The sequence below is a fragment of the Nycticebus coucang genome, chromosome 7, assembly GCF_027406575.1.
Source record: "Nycticebus coucang isolate mNycCou1 chromosome 7, mNycCou1.pri, whole genome shotgun sequence".
Taxonomy (NCBI): Eukaryota; Metazoa; Chordata; class Mammalia; order Primates; family Lorisidae; genus Nycticebus; species Nycticebus coucang.
Window position 1 is genome coordinate 113,228,682 of NC_069786.1, and position 25,341 is coordinate 113,254,022.

Sequence of the window (25,341 nt, forward strand, 5' to 3'; positions counted from 1 at the left end):
TTACGATCAGTCAAGTTTATGGCCCACCAGATGGTCAAGTTCATATGCATTTGGGTTTATATGGTAGTCTCTTGAGAATTTGGTCAGTGTTAGTAAAACCCTCCCAGGGTGATTAATTTTACCAGTCAACTGGGCTAGGCCATGGTGCCCAGATAATCAGTCAACTATTATTCTAATATTTCCAAAAAGGTGTTTTGGCATGAGATTAACATTTAAATCAGAGGATTTTAGTAAAGCAGATTATCCTCTCTGATTTATAAGGACTCATCTGATAAGCTGAAGTCCCTAACAGAACAAAGAACAAACTCCCCCAAGCAAGAAGGAACTCTTCCAGGTGACTATTTTTTGACCTGAACTCTAATTTTTCCCTGGGTCTCCAGCCTGACGACCTCCCCCACCAGATTTTGAATTTGCCAAGTCTCCACCATCATGTGAGCCAATTCCTCAGAATTCATCTCTGTCAGTATCTCTGCTTATCTGTCTGTCTATCCTTCCATCAATATCTACACATCCTATTGGCTCAGTTTCTCTGGAGAACCATGACTAACACACACACTAAGTAATTTCAAACAGCTTTAACTCTGAAAGAATGAAGTTCAGAGACCTGCACAGCTGATCACCAGATCTTGAGCAGAAACACACCCATGGGTGTTGCAAGCCTGTGAGCCTGGCTTAAGCAGTCAATCAACCAGCTTCTGTCCCTGACATGTCTTTCGTGTTTACCTAAGAATAGCTGTAAAACTGGAAATGGGTCCGTCCTGTGATAAAGGGAGAAACTCTGATGTCTGGTAACATCAACCAGCTCCTTCTCATACTGAGTTGGGAGGGAGGGAATCCAGGAGAAACAGAAAAGTGTTTCCTACATTGTTAACACAAAATTCACATCAACACTAAAATGTATTAGCGCTGAGGTTATAAACAACTGACAACAGTTTAATCTCAAATTAAGGCTGCTTGATTTAACATTATACATATTTTTAATAAAATTAACTCATTATTAGACACATTAGGCAGAATTTGAGCTTTTTGTTAGAACATGTCCTGTGCATTTGCACTAGAATGTTTATTGCAGCTCAATTCACAATTGTCAAGTCCTGGAAGCAACCCAAGCATCCATCAAACCATGGGATTAACAAACCGTGGTACGTGTATATGATGAAATATTATTCAGCCATAAGAAAAGATGGAAACTTTACATCTTTTATGTTTACCTGGAAGGAGTTGGAACACATTCTTCTTAGTAAAGTATCTCAAGAATGGAAAAGCAAGTATCCAATGTGCTCAATCCTAATATCAAACCACCAGTTGTTTACTACTACCTCCAATAGTAGTAAACAACTACGCACCATACAAAAGAAAACCACAAGTATAGTCTAGTGAGGGGGAGGGAAAGGGAGGAGGTAAGGGAAGGGTGACTGGCAGGATCTCAACTAATATGCACAATGTGAGGGTGTTCAGCACACCCCCTGGGTGCAACTACAAGTTGAACTTTATCTTAGAAATAAAAACAATGGGAGGCGCCTGTGGCTCAAAGAAGCAGGGCGCTGGCCCCATATATGGGAAGTGGTGGGTTCAAACTCAGCCCCGGCCAAAAACTGCAAAAAAAAAAAAAAAAAAAGTGCGGGTGGTACCTGTGGCTCAGAGAGTAGGACGCTGGCCCCATATACCAAGAGTGGTGAGTTCGAACCCAGCCCCGGCCAAACTGCAACAAAAAATAGCCAGACGTTGTGGTGGGCACCTGTAGTCCCAGCTACTGAGGACTACAAGAGGCAAGAGAATCGCCTAAGCTCAGGAGCTGGAGGTTGCTGTGAACTGTGACACCATGGCACTCTACCAAAGGTGAAAAAGTGAGACTCTTGTCTCTAAAAAAAAAAAAAAGGGCTCAGCACCCATAGCACAGTGGTTACGGCGTTAGCCACATACACCAAGGGTGGCGAGTTCAAACCTGGCCCAGGACAGCTAAACAACGGCAACTGCAACCAAAAATACCCGGCATTGTGGCAAGTGCCTATAGTCCTAGCTACTTGGGAGGCTGACGCAAGAGAATCGCTTGAGCCCAAGAGTTTGAGGTTGCTGTGAGCTGTGACGCTACCGCACTTTACCAAGGGTGACAACTTGAGACTCTGTCTCAAAAAAAAAAAAAAAGAAAAGAAAAACAATGTAACCTAAACATTTTAATTTATAGTAATCTGAAAATTTAAAAACAATGTCCTGTGTATGAGAACAGCCTAGAAACAACTAAAATAACAATCTCATATTACAGTTTTTTTAAGAGGGAAATAAATTGGACAGTATCTTAACATTTTTTCTATAAATTTCTACACCTCTAAGCTTATTTTACAACCTGATTATTCCTGTCCACATTTAAAATAAAGGACAAACACAATTCAGCTCTAAGCCCTAAATCCACAAAACCCTGAAGCCTTCCTTCTCTCAGAGGTTTCTCAAACACTTATATACAGAATTACCACGTGATCCAACAATTCCACTTCTAGATATATGCCCTGAAGAACTAAAAGCAGGGATTCAAGGAGATATTTGTAGCAACATTACTCCCAAAAGCCAAAGGGTAGGAGCAACCAAGTGCCCTGCAAGTGAAGGATGATTTTTTTTTTTTTGAAATGTGTATACACATAATGAAATATTATTCAGCATTGGGCAGCGCCTGTGGCTCATTGGGTAGGGCGCCGGCCCCATATACCGAGGGTGACGGGTTCGAACTCAGCCTGGCCAGATAAAACAACAGTGGCAACTGCAACAAAAATAGCCGGGCGTTGTGGCGGATGCCTGTAGTCCCAGGTACTCGGGAAGCTGAGGCAAAAGAATCGCCCTAGCCCAAGAGCTGGAGGTTGCTGTGAGCTGTAATGCTACAGCACTCTACTGAGGGGGATTTAGTGGACTTTGTCTCAAAAAAAAAAAAAAAATAAGAAAGAAATATTCAGCTTTAAAAAGGAAGAAAATTCAGACAGTTGCTACCGTGTGAATAAAACCTGATGGCATTACGGTAACTGAAGTGAGTTACTTACAAAAGAACCAATATTGTATGATGTACTTATATATAGCACCTAAAGTAGCCAAATTCACATGGACAAAAAGTAGAAAGGGGAGCTGGGAACTGGAGGGAGAAGGCCATGGTGACTGTTTAACAGCTACAGAGTAACAGTTTGGAAAGATGAAAAAGTTCAGTAGAGGGATGGTGATGACAAGTGCCTAAAAATATGAATGTATTTAATGCCACTGAATTGTACAACTGAATTTTAAAATGCGGGTAGGGCGCCGGTCCCATATGCCGGAGGTGGCGGGTTCAAACCCAGCCCCGGCCAAATTAAAAAAAAAAAAAAAAAAAAAAGATAAATTTGGGGCTCAGTGCTTAGGGTGCTGGCCACATACACCTGGGCTGGCGGGTTCGAACCCGGCCCAGGTCTGCTAAACAACGACAACTGCAACAACAACAAAAATAGCCAGGCGTTGTGGCAGGTGCCTGTAGTCCCAGCTACTTGGGAGGCTGAGGCAAGAGAATTGCTTAAGCCCAAGTGTTTGAGGTTGCTGGGAGCTGTGATGCCATGGCACTCTACCGAAGGCAGCATAGTGAGATTGTGTCTCCAAAAAAAAAAAAGGAAAATTTGGTTATGTATACTTCATAATAAAAAAAAGGCAACCATACATCCCAGCTTGTCTAGGGCAGCCCTAATTTATACTTTTGGCCTGGCACACTTAATATTAGTGCCCCTCTTTCCAGTTAGGTAAGACTCAAGTGACTGCGTCCCACACGAGACAAGACACAGTATGATCACCCTAAAGTGATCCAGCTGGAACACAGCAGAGGGCTGACTCTCATCCACTCCCAGGCCCACGTTCTTCCCCACAGCTCGCCACTGAACTGCTCATGATGCCCCCACACCTATACCAAGTGTGCGGATGTTTGTTGTCTCCACTCTGCTGGCTCTCACGCAGCACACACATGATACCTACTTTGTAAGAAACACTGATTCTCTCCATGCTAATCTCCAGAAATGCGTATATATTTTTTAAGGGAGAGGGTGAGCAAAGAATACAAAGAAACATCACAGACAGATAAACAGAACACAATCTCCTGTAATCCAGAGGATTTTAGCATCCAGAATGGTCCAAAATCCTCAGGGACATGTTCCATGCAGTGCCCAACACAGGTGGATACTCAACAAACACCAAAATTGGTCACTCTGCGATTCATCTGGCACGAGGTGAGTAATGAACAGCCAACACACAACCAGAGTGCCTACTCGGGGCAGGAAGCCAACATCCATTTATTTGGTAACCTTGCCTTTGACCAAAAAAGGTTCCACTGAAGCTTTTTCTAAACTCACTGAAGAAACTGGAGCAAGTGTTTGAAGTCATACAGGTTTCTGGCTCGTAGAGACCTGGGGTGGGATTCCAGTCTGCCAGTCATTTCCTCCAACACCTTGTACTGATGACTGCAAGTGTCTCATCATATGAGTCAAAACGCTTCCTTCAAAGGGTTACTGGGAGAATTCAGTGTTCGTCTGGACAGCATGCTGCTTTGCCCACAGCAGAATACTCAATAATATTAATTGCCTAGAAAACAGCAGGCAAGAACCCTGCAAGAACCCCCATTCTCAGATGTCAGTAAACTTTTTTTCTGAGATAGTCTCACTTTGTTGCCCTGGGGATAGTGCTGTGGGGTCACAGCTCACAGCAACCTCAAACTCTTGGGTTCGAGCAATTCTTTTGCCTCAGCCTCCCAAGTAGCTGGGACTACAGGCTCCTACCACAATGCCTGGCTATTTTTAGAGACGGGCTCTTACTCTGGCTCAGGCTGGTCTCCAACCTGTGAGCGCAGGCAATCCACCCATCTCAGCCTCACAGAGTGCTAGGATTATGGGCATGAGTGACCAAGCTCAGCTTCCAGTAAGCTTGTATACTCCACCTATGCCTCAACTCCTCTAAACCCAAATAGTCACTAGCAAAGTAAAATAAAGAATAAATGCACTCAGCAATCCAGACCTCAAAGAAAAGAGGCCTCTGAAGGAACTCAGTACAGAACTGCCTCAATTTTCTGCTGTTTTTTTGCTCCTTCATGGTTCTAATTGCACCCATGGTTCTAATCGCAGAGAAATGAGACGGTCCTGAAGCAGAGGGCCTTACCCTCCTCCTGGAGACCTGCCAGGACAGTCACACAGAGCCGCACTGGAACATCCGGTTCTCCCCCCTTTTAGGATTACGTGGCGGGTACGTGATCAGTTCAACCACTTTTGCCCATTCTCACACTCCCCCACCAGATATTCCCATCAACGCTGCTGCGTTGCCTCTTTTTGTATTAAAGACCCTATAGGCTGAGTGTGCGATCTAGCCCCAGGGAAAGTCTGTTGCTATTTTAAACACGTTATAGAAACTATTTACAAGACCCAGCAGTACTTGGCAGCAGGTGGTCCTGATGCACAGGAAGAACAAACACTGTAAATTTATGTTCTTGCCTCCTCAGTTTTATTTTTTTTTCCTTTTTAGCTGACATGTAATAATTGTATGAAATATTGCCTCTGTAGTTTTAAAAAATAATATTTAGCTGTTCCTCAGGGTCTGACAGAGTGTGGCTTTCATGGGAGTCAGCCGCATGGGCATCTGGTGGTCATGTGGGGCCTGCTGATGAGAAAATCCGCCCCCCTTCCCCAACGCACCCCCAGTGACTACTGGGCAGACACTTGCCTTGAGAACTGTATGCATTTTGTATCGAGAAAGCAATTACTTGATAGATCTAAAAGTAAGCATGGAATTTCTATCTCTCATTATGCCAAATAAGCATCACCTATTTTTGTACCAAAACAGTGCATGAAAATGTGTATGAGAATGATCTGATATTTAGCACCTATTTTCATAATCAAAAGCGCGAAAGCTTTTTTAGCAAGGTGAAAATGCGGAAGGTATGTGCAAAGTCGTAAAGGAATTGCTGCCAAACCATCGGAAGAGACACCCAATAACACAGGTCTGAGAACACTAAGCCAGGGGAAAAAGCGATGAAGCAGAGCAGAGTAAAACACGCTGGAGGGAACAAAACAGAAGCCTGGGGAATCAATAGGTCTTTACCAGCTGGAAAACGTGTGTTATGCCTGGGAACACTTCCTGAAATGTGGTCACCACCCCCAAGCCAAACACTGCTCTCATCCCACTGATACGAAAATGCCCCTCAGACGCATTGGTACTAACGAATCACAGGGTAGACTTGGCTTATGCATTTTGAAATCTAAATTTCATCACAGATAGTATCTATTCCTCTTTTATGATATCAATCATACTTTTTATGTCTCTGCATTTACAAAGCCTAGATTCAAATCCTGGCTCCAAATTCCATAGCTGTATGGCCTTGGATAAGTTGATTAAAAGGGAAATAATAGTGGTATCTTCTTCACTGAGTTATGTTAAAAGGACATAGTTAATATAAGCAAAGTGCTTAGACAGTTTGGCACTGTTTTCATTACTATAAATATCCTGGAGAATAAGATCATTCAATATGATTACAATTATTACTAAATAAACAAATAAGGTGCATCCATATCTCGTTAGCAATTATTAAGCTTCCTAGAACGTGTTACATAAAGTAAACTAGTTTAATGAGAGTGAACAGTAGGATAATGAATTAGTGACATGGTTTTGAGGTTGTTTACTATTTCTTAGTCAAGCATAAAGACATTACAGGGAGGCGCCTGTGGCTCAAGGGAGTAGGGCGCTGGCCCCATATGCTGAAGTGGCGGGTTCAAACCCATCCCCAGCCAAAAACTGCAAAAAAAAAAAGACATTACAGCAGCGGTTCTCAACCTGTGAGTCGCAACCCCTTTGTAACAATGAAAATCATCCAGCATATCAGATATTTACATTATAATTCGTAACAGTAGCAAAATTACAATTATGAAGTAGCAATGAAAATAATTTTATAGTTGGGGGTCACCACAACATGAGGAACTGTATTAAAGGGCTGCAGCATTAGGAGGCATTAGGAAGGTTGAGAACCACTGCATTATAGCATCGTTAAAAGAACAATAATTTTGGGCAGCACCTGTGGCTCAAAGGAGTAGGGCACCAGCCCCATATACTGGAGGTGGCGGGTTCAAAGCCAGCCCCGGCCAAAAACGGCAAAAAAAAAAAAAAAAAGAACAATAATTTTTCCACTAGTTGGAAGTCTGCAAATGCTTCCATTAAAGGTCTGTTTTCCATCAGCCTTTTTTTTCTTTCTTTGTTTTTTTTTTTTTTTGAGATGGAGTCTCTGTCACCTGGGCTAGAGTGGAGTGACACTATCATAGCTTACTGCAGGCTCAAATTTCTAAGCTCAAGAGATCCTCCTGCCTCAACTTGTCAAGTAGCTAGAACTACAGGTATATGCCACTACAGCCAGCTAAATATTTTTTATAGAGAAAGGATCTCACTATTGTTACCCAGGTTGGTCTCAAACTCTTTTTCTTAAGTGATCCTCCCACCACGGCCTACCAAAGTGCTACGATTATAGGTATAAGCCTCCATCAGCTCTTGAAGGTTTGTGTAAATGAAAGTGGATTCTGTCAGGCAGCACCTATGGCTCAGGTGGGTAGGGTGCTGGCCCCATATACCAAGGGTGGTGGGTTCGAACCCGACCCCAGCCAAACTGCAACAAAAAATAGCCAGGTGTGGTGGTGGGAGCCTGTAGTCCCAGCTACTCAGGAGGCTGAGACAAAAGAATCACCTAAGCCCAGGAGTTGGAGGTTGTTGTGAGCTATGACGCCACGGCACTCTACCAAGGGTGATAAAGTGAGACTCTGCCTCTAAAATAAAAAAAGAGAGAGAAAGAGAAAGTGGATTCTGTTTATGAAATTTAAATAATGTTCTATATAAAGTTTTATATCCTTTGAAACAGTACTTTCTGTTTACCCCTTGTTTTTTCTGACTTAGAACACCGTAAACTTGGCATGAACAAAGCACTTTCAATAGGGGAATATAAGTAGTACACACATTGTTTTGAAATTGTTTTTCGTTACTCAGAGAATTCCAAATATGGACATTCCTAGGTCTTCTGTACTGTGGCTGCTCAAGGAAAAACATCACATTCAGCCTCCCCTAATACCTTGCTTAGCTTCTAAACTGCATCGTTCAAAACTATCTAAGGTTCCTTATTCTTCAGGAGATATAATTTGATTTTCTTTGAAAACCAAAATCTTTTGTTTTATTAAAATCTGTACCAATGTTATCCTGTGTGGAAAAGAAAACAAGCAATAATAATAGATATGGAACTTGTTCAAAACAGCCTCCTGCCAACTTCCCACCTTTACCTTCAAAACCATTTTCAATCATCCTGAACAAAATAACAGTTATAGGCAGTAGTGCTCGCTATAAATGTCCTTAAATATCTGTGATCCAGAAACGTATAGCAGAACATTGTAATTGTAATTGACCACCTCCTTAAATTGAAAATTTGTCATAGACCAGGTATGCACCATATGTACTTAATGTACAGTAAGCCTAATTCCTTATGTTAAACACATCCATATGTCAGACCCTTAGGTGAATGACTTACATAGATTCTACTATATTTTATTAGCTGACACACTTTTAAATGTGAGTTATCATTTTTAAATCTGGACCTCTTACATGAAAATTTAGATTTTCCGCTTCTTTTAAAAAAGCAAAAGTTCTTGAATTTGTAGGACCACATTCTCAACATGGCCAACAGCTGTCTGGGGCTTCACGTCTGCCTTAAAAGCAGTATGAGTTTCCAATTCCACTCACTGGGAAGGGTGCTCACTGATGTTACTGCCTAGTTAGTCCCTGGAGGGATCTGAGATTCAACCTCTGTTCTCCACCCTGAAGTGCTTTCCTTAGTTTCCTCTAGGGACAAAGTAGCATCACAATTGCAACATTTTAAATACACACACTTTGGCTGGGTGCAGTGGCTCAGCACTCTGAGACACAGAGGCAGGTGGATTCCTTGAGTTCAAGAGTTTGAGACCAGCCTGAGCAAGAGACAGACCCCATCTCTACTGAAACAGAAAAACTGTCCAGGCATGGTGATGGGAGCCTACAGTCCCAGCTACTTGGGAGGCTGAGGCAAGAGGATCACTTTAGCCCAGGAGTTTGAGGTTGCTGTGAACTGTGAGCTATAAGGCCACGGCACTCTACCCAGGGTGACAATGAGACTCTGTCTCTAAATAAATAAACAAATAAACAAACAAACTTTGATCCTACAGTTCTATGCCTGAAGAAACTATGGAAGATCATGTAAGTATATTCAGATGCCTACTATCGTATTGTTCCTAACAGCAAAATCAGCCTATATGTCAATAGGGACTGGCTACGTAAGTGATGGTAAGTCCACACAAGAAAACACTAGAGAGTTCCTGAAAGCAATAAGGTAACTCTAACCACACTGAAATGGAAATATGTCCGAAATATATTAACTGCAAAAAAGCTAAGTATATAATATATGATCCAATCTGTGTGGAAAATGAATAGATACATTAATATATGCCTTTATTTCAAAACTTTAGAAGTAGATATAAACAACTTTTTAGCCATTTTACTTTTATACTTTAAAAAAAGGAAGCAGTATGAGAGATATTTGAGATATTTCAAATCATTTCATAATATTTATCATCACATCCTCATGTTGTTTACTTCATTGCCTGTCTTGGTAACCCCCACAGTCAAGCTTGACTTATTTCCTAGGCAAGGAGCAGGAAAAGCCTTCTGGACGGCCCCTCACGCCAGCCTGGCCCAGAAAAGGCACAATGGGCCACTCTGGAAACTGTGCTACTGAGTGCTTTGTAGCTCACGTTGCCTCCTCTGCTCTGTTTTGAAAAGTTGAGAGAATCAGGGCAGAAAGGCAGGCACTCCTCCAAGGAGCACTCCCCAGCTCAGCTCTAAAAGGCCCTCACATCAGAGAGAGAGAGAGAAAGGTGTTACACATTACAGGAGGCTTCCTGTTACTACTTTAGGCAGCATGGGGATGAAGAGGAAGAAAAAAAAAGAAAAGACCTGGTTCCATTTACATCAGCAGAAATGCTAATTTGTCAGCATAATATAGTTGCTCTTCCCATTAAAGAAAAAACAAGGCCACTCATTCCATATGCTCAGGAAGGACAGCCAGGGAGCACTATTTTTGGCAGCAGCAGGCTTGGTCATCAGAGGGATGCGATTCATCAACAGCCACACAGGACTCTCCAGCTGGCCCTGCCCTGGACCTCAGGCAGCCATCGGCCCTTATTTCCCACCTCTATCCCTTCAAAGGCACCCAATTCACACCAGACAGAAAGGACCAGGACCACAGGGCACTTCTAAAAGTTATCACCTCCTGCTAAAGTATGTCATGTGGGGAAAAATAGAAATCGGCCTGTAATCCCAGCACTGTGGGCAGCTGAGGTGGGTGGACTGCCTGAGCTCAGGGGTTTGAGACTCCCATCTCTAAAAAAATAGCCAGGCGTTGTGGCAGGCATCTATAGTCCCAGCAACTCAGGAGGCTGAGACAAGAGAATTGCTTAAGCCCAAGAGTTGGAGGTTGCTGTGAGCTGTGACACCACGGCACTCTACTGAGGACGACGTACTAAAACTGTCTCAAAAGAAAAAGAAACTTAGGGGGGTGGTGCCTGTGGCTCAAAGGAGTAAGGCGCTGGCCCCATATGCCGGAGGTGGCAGGTTCAAACCCAGCCCCAGCCATAAACTGCAAAAAAAAAAAAAGAAGAAAGAAAAAGGAACTTAGGGAATAGAGGGGGCGTTTAGGCCCCCGCCCCACTACATGCACTGGTGTTTTTTCCAGAGCCACAGCCTGGGGTTCTGTCTCCCTACTCCTCTCCGTTACCGTCAGGTACAAAGAAAGACCTTGTGTGCATGTCACATGGGCGTCTACTCAGAGCTAACTGATCAACACAGAGGTGGGAAAGGCTAGGTGGCATGATTTAGAAAATGATCGTGTGTCCTGCATAGTACTCTAACACGACTTCTGAAGGAAAGAAACAAACATGACCCTCTTTGCTGTTTTTTCTCAACTTGCCAAGTTCTCTCCTTTTTATATTCCAGGGCTTCCATACTGATACCTTTGGATTGAGAGTTGTTATGAAGGTTCAAGGCTTATGACAAAAATTATCTCAGATAATTAGAATCAAAAATTATCTCCATCGCTATCCAATCAACATCATAATTTTTTTTTTTTTGAAGCTCATGGAGCACTTTATTGATCCTCACCCACTCCTTGCCCAGCCAACATGCCGCAAACAGGGAAAAAAAACTAACTCGGGCCTCGATAATTCAGAATTAGCAATACCACAAAGCTCCCTGCAGTCTGAATCACCTCACTGCAGATGCTAAACAACTGGACAATGAGAAGTGGACTGCTTATCACATGGAAGATGATAAATTTTCTTCACATTCTTCAATAGCCTTGCCTCTTCTGTAATTTGTATCATGAAGGTAATAATAAGAAATGAGTCTTATCTGTATATTAAGCACACCAATCAAGACTAGCTATAATTAGTGACTATAGATCAGGGGTCCTCAAACTACGGCCCGCAGGCCACATGTGGCGGTGTGATTGTATTTGCTCCCGTTTTGTTTTTTTACTTCAAAATAAGATATGTGCAGTGTGCATAGGAATTTGTTCATAGTTTTTTTTTTTTTAAACTACAGTCCGGCCCTCCAACGGTCTGAGGGACAGTGAACTGACCCCCTGTTTAAAAGTCTGAGGACCCCTGCTACAGATAATAGATCATAATAGATGCTGCTAAAATATCTGTCCTTCCCTTCCAATATCTCAGCCTTCCTCTTTTCGTTACTGCAAGCTGGTCTTTTCTGAAATAGCTGTTTATCACTATCTATCACTATCTGCACACAGCGAGACGTCAAAGGGGGCTTACCTCTGAGTCTTTGGCCTGCTGATTACGAACGACAATCAAATTGTACAGGATTCTGTCATCATCTGCTTCGGTGTGGGACACATCATGGGGCATACTCCATAAATTCTTTTCATCATCCCTTGCCAGAGTTGCTCCAAATGAAGAAAATGGACTGCTATCACTACTGTATAAAAAAGGGAGGATTAGGAGTCTTTGTTATGAAATGTTATCTAACATATGTATACAACACACATTATAAATAAAAATACATCGTGTACATTTACATCAAAAAGGTCTGAATAATTAAACATATCACAATAGAACAATGAAAATAAACCAAAAAACTATCACTTTGTTTTTATTTATTTATATATATATATATATTTTTTCGAGACAGTCTCACTTTGTCACCCTTGGTAGCATGCTGTGGCATCACAGCTCACAGCAACCTCAAACTGCTGGGCTCAAGCAATCCTCTTGCCTCAGCCTCCCATGTAGATGGGACTACAGGCATCTGTCACAATGCCCAGCTATGTTTAGAGACGAGGTCTCGCTCCGGCTCAGACTGTTCTTGAACCTGTAAGCTCAGGCAATCCACCTACCTCAGCCTCCCAAGTGCTAGGATTACAGTTATGAGCCACCAGGCCTGGCCCAAAACTATCACTTTAAAAACAGCAGGGAACAGAGAGGTACCTAGGCACCTCAGCAGAAGTAATTACTGCAGTTAAACATAAAACTCAGCACTGAATTCCAGGGCAGCTTAGACAAAGCAAGAAATCCAATGGGGAGAAGAATTCTTGCGTGATGGCTCAGGCCTGGAATCCTAGCCTTTGAGAGGCCGAGGCAGGTGGATTGCTAGCAGGAGTTCCAGATCAGCCTGCACTAGAGCAAGAATCTGTCTCTACTAAAAATAGAAAAATTAGCTGGGCATTGTGGCAGCACTTGTAGTACCAGCTACACAGGAGGCTGAGCCAAGAGGATCTCTTGAGGTCAGGACTTTGAGGTTGCTGTGAGCTGTGATGCCACAGCACTATAGCCTAAAGTAACAGAGTAAGACTGTCTCAAAAAAAAATAAAAAGAATTCTCGAGCCCTGGACTTTGAGGTTGCTGTGAGCTGTGATGCCACAGCACCTAGCCTGGAGCAACACAGTGAGACTGTCTCAAGAAAAAACAAAAAGAATTCTTGAGCCCTGGACTTTGAGGTTGCTGTGAGCTGTGATGCCACAGCACTCTAGCCTGGAGCAACAGAGTGAGACTGTCTCAAAAAAAAATTTAAAAAAAGAAGAATACGACATAAAGAAATGGACTTTTTATCAGCTCTTGAGTTCAAGGAAGCACAGCAAACTTAGAGTACAATGACAGTATCTATCAAATTCCTTACACTGAGAAAATTAAGGAATAAAATACATACATCACATGCTTTCAATGAACCATACAGGAATGCATATCAGCGGTCCTGTTTTGTGCTTCTGTTGTATGATTTTTCCTTCATAGGCAGTACCTGTGTCTGGGCTCATGGAGGAGGTCAGTGACAGGAAGTCACATCGAGGACACGCCTGCACACAGCCCCACACAACTTCCTCAGGAACGACAGGTAGGGCCACACCGGGGCTATTTACTCTAATAATACGTATGACGCACTGACTAAACATTAATCACAGGCTCAATAAAACTGTGAGCAAAACAGACGTGATCCCTCACTCAAGTCTAGTATGGGAAACACATCAGTGAATGATCCCTGACTATCTAATAAAAGCTGAGATAAGTGCCCTGAAGAGGGAGCTGGGAAGCTAGGAGAGCATATAGAAGATGCTGATAGAAAATCCTAGTGGAGGCGGCTTGGGGAGGCGTTGTGACCAGGAGATGCCTGAGCTTTAAACTAAAAGACAGGAACAGGCCAGGCACAGTGGCTCATGCCTGTAATCCTAGCACTCTGGGAGGCCAAGGCAGGTAGCTTGCCCTGAGCTCACAGGTTCAAGACCAGCCTGAGCAAGAGCAAGAGCAAGACCCTGTCTCTAAAAACAGCCGGGCATTGTGTCAGGTGCCTGTAGTCCCAGCTACTGGGAAGGCTGAGGCAAGAGAACTGCTTGAGCCCAAGAGTTGGAGGTTGCTGTGAGCTATGATGCTACAGTACTCTACCAAGGGCAACCATGTGAGACTATCTCAAAAAAAAAGAAAAAAAGAAAAGACAGGAACAGAGTTGCAGACAAAGGAAAGGGCAAGTTCAAAGGCTGGAGTGCGAGGAAATGTGTGGTGTTTGTTAGAAGAAAGGGGCATTGGCCAGAGAACGAAAGGGAAGCTGGGGTGGCAGCAGGTTGGGGCTAGATACGCAGGGCTTTGTGGGCCATGTTTTCTGACAATCTTCCGTTGTGGCCTTTGTTCCTAAAAGCATGGCAAGACTTGTAAGGGTTTTAAGCAGGACCATGATTTGACTACAGTATCGCATCTTTAAAAGGCTTACATCTGGCTAACGTGTGCAGACCTTAGCCCTCCAGATGTTGCTTTGAAGGCAGCAAGGGTAGATTTGGGAGATTCATTATGATGCAGTGAGTTATGGGGGTGAGAAATGACAATGTGATGAGAGTGATGGCAAAAGAAAAGTGCACTGTGCAGGGCTAGAACCTGCTAAGGTAGAACCCAGGGGATGCGGAGATGAAGCCAGCAGGGCCTTCGGAGGACCACATTGCCCTGCGTGGTGAGAGATGCTACACTCAGAGGCAGAGTCAGGATGCCCCAGGGCCACAGGCTGGAGAACACACCTGCAGGCGTGGCAAGAGGGCACATGAGGGAAGGAAACAGAGAACAGGCAAAAGACACGTAAAGAGGCAGACTGCAGCCGGGAGGTTAAGAGCGACTGACAGCTGGGCCAATGGAAACATGCCCATGTCAACAAACATCGGAGCCTCAGAAGCTGGCACCAGGGAGATCGCACTACAGGAAGCAAAGCGCCAGTCACCGGGTTGAGGCTTGGCAGCAGGAACCCACCCAGCAAGGGACAGGCTCTGGTGCTAGTGATGGGGTACAGGCTCAGAAAGACAACCAGGGTCCACTTGTAAAATTGGGGGTGAAAAGTAGGGAGAGGGTGTTGCAACCATGGCCGACAAGAGGCAGCGACCTGAATCCAGGCAGGGCTTACAGCAGCGGTCCTCAAACTACGGCCCGCAGGCCACATGAGGCAGTGTGATTGTATTTGATCCTGTTTTGTTTTTTTACTTCAAAATAAGATATGTGCAGTGTGCATAGTAATTTGTTCATAGTTTTTTTTTTAAAAACTATAGTCTGGCCCTCCAACAGTCTGAGGGACAGTGAACTGGCCCCTGTTTAAAAAGTTTGAGGACCTCTGACTTAGAGACTTATTCCGAACAGTGCTCCTGGAATCCCTCTGGTTGTAGGGGTCAGGGACTGGGCAGAGTAACTGGCCCCCAGGGGAAAGGAGGGAGGCGGACATGGCTCAGCCACAACACTGTCAGCCCCGCACCGTGTTCACTGGGGCTGACTGTCACTGCACCGGCTAGGACACAGACAGCCCCATAGCCGGGGTCTTCTTCAGCAAGATGAACCAGTGAAAGAACAGACAAATGATGCCTGGGTGCCCTGCCCACACCGACATTAGTGAGTGTGTCACATTCATTCATTCATTCAACAAGCACAGAATGGATGCCTACTGAATACGGGCTGTGTGCTTTGGGGACGTGACAATAAACAGGACATCACCTCTGCCTTTAACATGACTATGGTGCCATGATTAAGGACAGTTTTTTTAGAGTACACACAAAATGCTGAAGGAGTACAGAGAAAGAAGTGATATGAAGGACGTTCAGGAAAGGTTTCACGAGTATGATCTCTGATCATAGCCTGACCCGAGCACTGCACGGGCTTTCACCAGGAAGAGAAGCCAGGGCCAAGGTCTTCCTGGGAGAGGGATCAGCTCGAACAAGAGCCCACGGCTGGGGATTCCCAATATTCCTTCCTGCCTGCTGACGGCACACGGTGCACAGAGCCAGGGAGACGGAGGACATGGAGAAGAAAAGATAATTTGGGGACAGACGGAAGATAGTATTGGAGTCCAGGCTTCATTCTGTGAACTGTGACAAGTTTTCAAAAGGATTCCAAGCCTGAACCTTGTCAGGTCTGGGCTTTAGAGGAGCAACTCTGGAGGAAGAAGGAAGAAGATGGTTTAGGACAGTGGTTCTCAACCTGTGGGTCGCGACCCAAAGAACTGTATTAAAGGGCCGTGACATTAGGAAGGTTGAGAACCACTGGCTTAGGAGGTTTTTACAGTGAACTGTCGCACGGGGGCAGGTGTGGTTCTCATGCCGCATTCCTTGAGGTCCTAGTGTCAGGGGGCCGCAGGGCCACACGGTAGGGCAGGAGTGGAGAAGAGATGGCTCCTGTGGCTGGGGACAGAAAGAAGCCCACACACAAACCCCAAGCAGAGCAGCTGCTCCCTTCCAACCTTTGTTAGGGCCACAGGAGGATGCTTTGAAGCATAGGAGAGGTGGGCTTCTATGTTAAACTAATAGACGCTTAATGTTAAATGTTTCAAAACAGTGGCTGAGATGAAAGTGGGAGTGAGAACAGGGAAAGGACAGTGAGCTTGGAAGTGAGAGGACCTGATTCCACCAGCCCCTGGGGGGTGGCATGGAACTGCCAGACAGAGGGCTCCAAGACCACCTGTGAGGTGAAGCCTCTGACTGGGACACATCTAGAAGAAGCCAAGCTGCCCTCTGAGCCTACAGGATGTGCAGAGAGAGGCCAGGGATCTAGACGTAGAGTAATGGACACACACGTCCCAGCACCACAGAAGCACATCAGAGGATCAGAGGCACAGACAGAGACCCAGGAGGGAGGAAAGGCCTTAGGGAAACAGGAGAGTGGAGAGAACAGGTGAGTCAAGGAGGAAATATCGGTGACATAAGAGTATCAAACAGCAGGTGGACACCAGAGGGGTGTCAGTAATATGAAGGGCACGGACCCCAATTTCTTTCTATGGCTGATGATAAATAAGCCACCACTGCGTTGTACGTTCAGTGCCTAAACCAAGGGCGCTACACTCCCTCCTGGGGCTAAACCACCACCTGTGGCAGGAAGGGTGGGGCCGTAAGTGGATATATATGACCAAGGTGCTTGGCTTCTCCTGGGCCAGCCGACTATCCTCCCAGCATGAGGTCCCTGATGGGGCATCTCAGAGCCACCATGTGTCATTTCACTGGCTACCCAAATGCCCTGCCTGGGACACACCACAAAGTAAGCAGCTCCGATAACGACCCCGTGTGGCTGCTTCCAGGGCAAACCAGTGGACGCCCAGGGCTTCTGCCCTGAGTAGCAGCCTCCTCCTGGAACGCCGACCTGGGCATGGCCTTCACCAGGAGCCGCGACCATGGCGGACGACATCACAGATTCACCTGTGGGGCAATGAGACCCTCGTGCTTGCATCTTTCCCCTTATTTGTTTCATTTTTATAAGTCTTGTCTCCTCACCAGGTTGATACGTTCCCTAGAGGGAAGGATTGCATCCAGCATTTCTTCTCCTCCGGAGACCACCAGGCAAGGTCTAGCACAGAACAGCTGCATTAAAGTCCTTTCTGAGCAGAACAAACCACACTGTGATCCCAATCTTCTGAAGGGAACCCCAGGCATAACTCACGGTTGCCACTTTTAAAAATCTCTCTGAAGCAAGAGGTTTAGAAATGAGCCAGCATCTACCTGAATAATCAAGAAAAATGACATCTGACCACGAATAATCCAGCCACCCTTTGCTTTACTAAACCAAAATTTCTTTTCCTGTTTTTCTCAAAAATCTTCATAACTGCCTCCCTGGTCAGTCCCCCGACTTCTCACGACCTACGCCCTCCCTCTCCCTCTCCTCTCTCTCCTCTGTCCAGCTGTTCCTATCTCTTTCTCGCTCCCTCTGTCTCCCTCTGCCTGTCTCTCTCTCTCTCCACACCCTAGCTGCCTCTGTATCTCTGTCTCTACTTCCTCCTCACACACTTACACACACACACACACACATACACGCGCGCACGCCTCCAGCCATAGTAAAACACCAACCTCTTACCCTTAATCTACAAACTGGAGTGACGCTGTACAGGAAGGTCAGACCGGCTGTTTACAATTGCTTGTGTCTGTGGACATGAGAGTGCCCCGTGTTCTCCCACATCTAGCCTGCCATAATTAGGAGTGGTGACCCTCTGGTGTCCTTTGACTAGTCTCCACCTCTGCCCTGTCACTGACACTAGGACTACAGTAAAGCGGGAAAGAGAGCCAACTGCTCTGGCCTGGACAAGCAATGCCTCCCAGCAGCCAGGTTCCTACAAGCTCTCTGGCCCCCCAGCAGGGCCTGACCTGCTCCTTCCCACCTCCTCCCTCCTCCTGGGCCTTGCACCCAATGCCAGGATCATCTTATTCAGTACATACAAGACAGGTTACTGCAGGGCACAGGACAGGTGGAGTTCTACCGTTAACGTAAAACACTAAGAATGTTTTTCGAAGTAGTGGTCACAGTGAAAATGCATGAGGGTCGTGAGCTCATCCTGCAGGACGGCATACCTATGACGGCCAGCCCACCCTGCAGTCCCGGATCCTGTACTGCCCCCTATCCCGCCTACTCCGTTCACTGCTGCTGCGCCACCTGGCCAAGGCACCAGGTTTTAAACTTTGAATCCATCAGGCAAAGAGACCAGAACAGAGAAAAACCTACAGCAAACAGCCTGAGGAGAAGCAGCAGCTTGGGAAGCTCAGTATGTCCCAGACCACGAAGGGTACATAAAGGGAAAGGCCCTGTGGTCCAGCTGGAGAAGCCCTGGAGTGAAGAACAGGAGAAAGGCTACAAGTCAGAAGCTTAGCTTTCTCTCCCTCCCCTGTTCTGATTCCTAAAGGTTCTAAAGAAACGGAGAGTGAGGCAGCGCCCGTAGCTGGTGGAGAGGGCGCCAGCCACATACACCCAGGCTGCAGTTCGAACCTGGCCCAGGCCAGCTAAAACAAAATGACAACTGAAACAACAACAAAAAACAATAGCCAGGTGTTGTGTCAGGCACCTGTAGTCCCAGCTACTTGGGAGGCTGAGGCAAGAGAATCGCTTAAGCCCAAGAGTTTGAGGTTGCTGTGAGCTGTGACGCCACAGCACTCTGAGACCCAGGGTGACAGATTGAGACTCTGTCTCAAAAAAAAACAAAACAAAAAAGGAGAGTGGCTGTTTTGCCCCTGGTCACCATCTGCTGCTGCTGAATATTTTATTAACTTCAGGCACTTGAGAGGTCACTCTGATGTTACCTGCTAAGCAGAAGCTGCTTTTACTCTCAAAGGATAGGGTGAGAAAAGTCTCAGATTTCACCACAGGGACACAAGAAGCAATTGATCTGGAGTCTTTAATTTCAACATGATCTATGGTAAAGTTTAGAAGTACTAGCCTCTTTGCCTGGGGGAGAATGGTTGCAAAGTGCTAGTCAGCATTACAACCATTTACCAAGAGTTACCCAGGATTCCTCATACCAACTGGGCTGCCTGTAAGAGATTTCGGAAAGCCCCACAAAATGCTGTGCCACAGGCTGGCTGCTGACACCAGCAGTTCCTGTGACTTTCCTGCTGTCCCGTAGGCTGAGGATCACTTAAGATGGAAAATCTGAAAACAGCAAAAATGGAAAATCTCCAGTAAACAGTAACCCAAGGTCTAGAAAAACAGACCTAGGGAGGCTTTCTGCTCCAGACCCTGGACTACTCAAGGCCTCTTTGTCTGATTCCCCAGCAGGAGCTGGCTAGTCTGTCACCCGACTTCTACACCTGCCCCTTCCCCCTTCCACCGAAACTTCCCTGGGAAAGAGCAGGTGAAACCAAGACCTTTTCCCTCTCCAGCCCTGCCCTCCCTTTCTGCTCCCTGCCTGCCTCTGTCCTCCCTCCCCCGCTTTCCTCCTTCCCTTTCCTCCTTTCTTCCTCTCCCCTTTTCTTTCTCTCTCCTCTCCCTCTCTTCTGTCTTTCCTTCCCTCTTCCATTCTTCTCTCTTTACTGCGTTCAAGACACACGCTGTAGCTCTTTTCTGTTACTTAGTTGATCTAATTCTTTATCCCCAAGTTTCACAGTGTTCCATCCATTCTGGAGCTTTTCTCAGCACATACCCCATAAACCCACAGCTCCTTCAATATCAGAGGTACGCCCTGCCTCAACGTGAAGGATGAAGAGCCGGCCCCTCTCTGGCTCACATCCCTCTCTCCTCCCCGTCCAGCTTCCCACCCTCAGGGCGGAGGCAGAGGAGCCCTGAGCGACCCTGCTCCACGGTCTGACAGGCATCTGTCAGGGGGGCAGGGTGAGCATGGTTTTCACCTTGTCCAACTGAGAAAATAATGAGACTCGGTCTCTTCCCTGCTTACATTCACTGCTGGTCGTTTCATCCAGTTTCTTGTCTTTAAATACCATCTACATGAGAAATATTCCCAAACCCATATCTGTCTCCCCAGCTCAGACTTCTCTCCCAAATGTCAGACTTCCCATCTCTACTTGGATGTGTAACAGACCACACAAGCTCAAGGTGATCCTACTAACCCCAACTGCCAGTAGGCTGTGTGCTCAGATGACAGCTGGGCCACCCCTCCCATTGCTGAGGCCAAGACCCTGAATTCTGGCCATCACTAGCACCCTAACATCATCCCCACCTTCCCTACCCCCGCACCTGAGCCAGTAGAAAATCCTATGGGCTCTACGGTCAAAGCACATCCACCTCTGCCACCACCCCAGCCAAGGCTTCTCATGTCTAGGACAAGAACTCCTGCAATTATTTTTTGTTTTTTTGTTTTGGGGGTTTTAATTTTCTCTAAACATATACATGTGTTTATTTGGTTTCCACTTTTTGCCTTCACAAAATTAAAAAGGCTTAAAATGTAAACCTGCAATTGTTTTTCTTCCACTCATCTCCTTCTTCCTCCTATTCCCTCCTACCAGCTCTATTCTTAACACAACACCCAAAGTGGTTCTTTAAACGTGTAAATAAATCAGATCCTTCATCCCCCAGTTCCAAACCCTCCCATCTGGCCTCGAGTATAAGCCTAAGTCCTACAGTGGTCCACAGGCACACAGTGACCCCCTGACCACTCTGGCCTCTATGCTGTTCCCTGAGCCCAGGAGTCACATCCCGACCTCTGAGTGTGGCCCCCACACTAGCTGACCCACCTATGTTTTCCTCCAGATATCTCTTTGCCTCACTCCTTCCCCTCCCTCAAATCTTTGTTTAAATGCCACCTCCTCAATGAGGCTGCCCCTCCACACTCTGCCTTTTCTGTTTCCTACGCTATCATTTATCTCCTGGTTTACTTGTCATGTTCACTGTTTACCGTGCCCCCTCGCCACCACCACCTCCACCACTAGAATACAAGCCCCACAAGGACCGGGATCTGTGTTTGTAATACTCAGTCATGAGCTTCAAGTGCTCAAAGCAGGGCCACATCATGGATAATCAAAACTTTTTGCTGAGGCAGGGCACAGTCGCTCCTGCCTGTAATCCCAGCACTCTGAGAGGCCACAGCAGGCAGATCGCTTGAGTTCAGGAGTTCAAGACCAGCCTGAGCAAGAGCAAGACCCTGGCTCTAAAAATAACAGGGCATTGTGGCGGGCACCTGTAGTCCCAGTTACTTGGGAGAGGGAGGCTGAGGCAAGAGAATCGCTTGAGCCCAAGAGTTTCGGGTTGCTGTGAGCTATAACACCACAGCACTCTACCCAGGGTTGACAAAGTAAGACTCCGTCTTGAACAAATGAACTCTTTGTTTTCCCAAGTTCACAGGGCTATGAACTATAGAGATGAGGCTGGAATCTATGTTGTCAGGCCCACAGACAAGCACTTAACATTTTTAGCTGCTTAAAAGTACAAAGGTGGGAGGCACCTGTGGCTCACAGGAGTAGAGCGCCAGCCCCATATACCGGAGGTGGTGGTTCAAACCTGGCCCCAGTGAATAAGTGCAAAAAAAATAAAAGTACAAAGGTCAGGCAGAGTCTTGTGGGAGGAGGTGGGTGATCAGCGAGTTTGCTCACATCAGATGATGATCTGACCAGGACTCTGAAGAAACACACGGTGAATAAGGGAAGGGATCACGGAAGAGCTCGCTGATAAAATGGCTTTGAGCAGAGATCTGAATTAAGTGAGGGACTCAGGGCGGCGCCTGTGGCTCAGTGAGCAGAGCGCCGGCCCCATATACCGAGGGTGGCGGGTTCGAACCCAGCCCCAGCCAAACTGCAACAAAAAAATAGCTGGGCGTTGTGGTGGGCGCCTGTAGTCCCAGCTACTCAGGAGGCTGAGGCAGGAGAATCACCTAAGCCCAAGAGTTGGAGGTTGCTGTGAGCTGTGTGATGTCACGGCACTCTACCGAGGGCCATAGAGTGAGACTCTGTCTCTACAAAAAAAAAAAAAAAAAAAAGTGAGGGACTCATCTGTGCAGGTAACTAAAGGAAGAGGACAGGAAGCACTAAGGCCCTGACCTGAGACAGGGGAACGTTTGGTATATCTAGGGACCAGGAGGAAGCCATTATGAACAATTAATTTCACCTTCCATGCTGACAGCTGACTTTAAAGTCTACATCATGCCCAACAGCCAACTGGAAACCACCCAAAAGTCCACCAACAGCAGAATGAAGGAACAAAATGGACTATGCTATAAAGTAATAAGAACCATGAACCAGGTTCAGCGCCTGTGGCTCAAGCAGCTAAGATACCGGGCACATACACCTGAGCTGGCGGGTTCGAATCCAGCTCAGGCCTGCCAAACAACGACGGCTACAACCAAAAAATAGCCAGGCGTTGTGGCGGGTGCCTGTAGTCCCAGCTACTTGGTAGGCAGAGAATTGCTTCAGCCCAGGATTTGGAAGTTGCTGTGAGCTGTGATGCCATAGTACTCTACCCAGGGTGACAGCTTGAGGCTCTGTCTCAAAAATAAATAAATAAATAAATACAAAGAACCATGAACCAAACTATGCACAGCAGCAGCACCCGTACCTCAGTCAGTAGGGCACAGGCCACATACACCAGGCTGGCGGGTTCAAACCCAGCCTGGGCCTGCTAAAAGACCAATGATAACTGCAACAACAACAATAAAACAGCCGGGCATTGTGGCAGACACCTGTAGTCCCAGCTACTCAAGAGGCTGAGGCAAGAGAATCACTTAAGCCCAAGAGCTGGAGGTTGCTGTGAGCTGTGACGCCATTGCACTCTACCTGCCCAGGGTGACAGCTTGAGACTCTGTCTCCAAAAAAAAACAAAGAAAAACTATGCCCAGAAACACAGATGAATCTCATAAAATTGAGCAAAGAGCAAACCAATTGAATCATAGGACATAATTTCATCTCATTTAAGTGAAGTGTAAAACCAGACAAAACTAAAACTCATCTTTCAGGTGCACACATAGGTGGTAAAGTTGCAGAGAAAAAGAAGGAGATGACTTTCACAAAGGTCTAGATATGATCAGGAAGCAGATATGGGGCTGACCATAGCTGTCTCTCACCCTGGAAGGTGGTTACAGGCGTATTCACTTTATAGTTGTTCTTTACACAGTACGTGTTTTTGTGTGGTTTTTGTCTGTGACATCACACATACAAAAGTTTTCACACACACAAGTTTTTTTCTCTAAGTAGTGACTATGAGCAAAGAAAAAAACAATTTCTTTTTTTTTTTAGAGACAGAATCTCACTTTGTCACCCTCAGTAGAGTGATACGGCATCACAGCTCACAGCAATCTCCAGCTCTTGGGCTTAGGGGATTCTCTTGCCTCAGCCTCCCTCTCTTGCCTCATTCTCTCCCTCAGCTGGGACCCCAGGCGCCCACCACAACGCCTGGCTATTTTGTTTGTTGCAGTTTGGCCTGGACCAGGTTTGAACCTGCCACCCTCAGTATGTGGGGCCAGAGCCCTACCCACTGAGCTACAAGCACTGCCGGAAAAAAAAAAAAAAATTAAGGCTAAGTAATTCAGGAAACTGTCAAACAGCCCAGGGGCTCTTTAGATGTACACTGTCTTTGGACACACTGTGTCTCACCAGAATTACATTCTAAAAGGGCACAGAAGGGTATACTCATGTAATGGGCACAAAATAACATTTCTTAACCAGACTAAAAAGGACTTCAGTCATTAACAGAATAAACTATTTTACCCAAAATTCAAGCAGAATTTACTTTTTTGAGATAGAGTCTCACTTTGTTACCCTCATCTTTCTAAACAAAGGTGTAATGATACAATCAGTTCAAGATATCTAGAGAATAAAAAGTTCCGGGAAACCTAGATCACATGATGTCTAAGAGAAAGGAATTTCATCTTCAAGGGAACTTCCCATGTCATTGTGACTGACTAATAATGCAAGTCACAAAAGCAGAAGAGGGATGCTGTGGGTTGCCTGGGAAGAAAACCCTTACAAATCAGGCGGCGCCTGTGGCTCAGTGGGTAGGGCACCAGGCCCCATATACCGAGGGTGACAGGTTCGAACCCGGCCCCGGCCAAACTGCAACAAAAAAGTAGCCAGGCGTGTGGCGGGCGCCTGTAGTCCCAGCTACTCGGGACGCTGAGGCAAGAGAATCACCTAAGCCCAGGAGCTGGAGGTTGCTGTGAGCTGTGATGCCACAGCCCTCTATCGAGGGCGATAAAGTGACACTCTGTCTCAAAAAAAAAAGAAAAGAAAAGAAAGAAAACCCTTAGAAGTCATCCCTGTGACTTCTGAAATGCTGACTTCCTATAAAGTGCTCACCTCCTGCTTTGGGGCCTGAGGTTCTAGGAGCAGCACCCAGGACCTTCTGACCCTTCCTTAGCTCTCCTCTGCCTTTCAAGAAGGTAAAAGTGCCAAACTTGGGAGGGGATCTTTTCAGCCAGGAGCACCTGCCTGCAGTACAAACCTTTTGTGTCTCTGCAAGAGCTTCCTGTGAATGAATCACACCTGGCCCCAGGATCCCAGGGCTCCCAGGGGTCCCCAGCACTGATGGTTTTGTGAAGTGCAAGTTTCTGCAGGAAGCCTTGGATGAGCTGTGCCAGCCAGCTCATCCCGATCTGCTCAGAGACCTGGCTCTGGGAAACGCAACAGCCCTTTGTGGGGGAGAAGTCAGGCCATCTGGGCCCAGCCTAAGAGGTGTCACCAACACTAACACATTCACCAACATTTTATAAAAACCCTTCCAAGGGCAGAAGATGATTTGATCAGCTCCAAGGTCATGTGAGTCCACATTGTAAAATTAAAAACTCTACTAATATGGGCGGCGCCTGTGGCTCAAGGGAGTGGGGCACAGGCCCCATATGCCGGAGGTGGTGGGTTCAAATCCAGCCCCGGCCAAAAACAAACAAAAAAAAAATCTCTACTAATGTAAAAGATTATTGTACTTCTAGAGTTGGTGGTGTCCCCTCCCTCACCCCCATCCTTCTTTCCCACTGGCATCTGGTGTCACTAGCCTCAGCATAGGAAAACAGGCCTAGTGTCTCTGCAGCAAATCTCATACTTCAAACACAACCTCTAGCACACACCACACAGGCAGCTATTACACACCTATG

General features: G+C 46.0%; 1 protein-coding gene across 3 annotated transcripts in view; it reads right to left on the minus strand.

Annotated features, from left to right (window-relative positions):
- MREG (melanoregulin) overlaps positions 1-25,341 on the minus strand; it is an 83,810-nt gene that overhangs the window by 35,235 nt on the left and 23,234 nt on the right. For all 3 annotated transcript variants that reach the window (XM_053597388.1, XM_053597387.1, XM_053597390.1), the window contains one exon: positions 11,865-12,024. In XM_053597388.1, the coding sequence (XP_053453363.1) occupies positions 11,865-12,024 (160 nt within the window). The remainder of the gene's footprint in view (positions 1-11,864; positions 12,025-25,341) is intronic.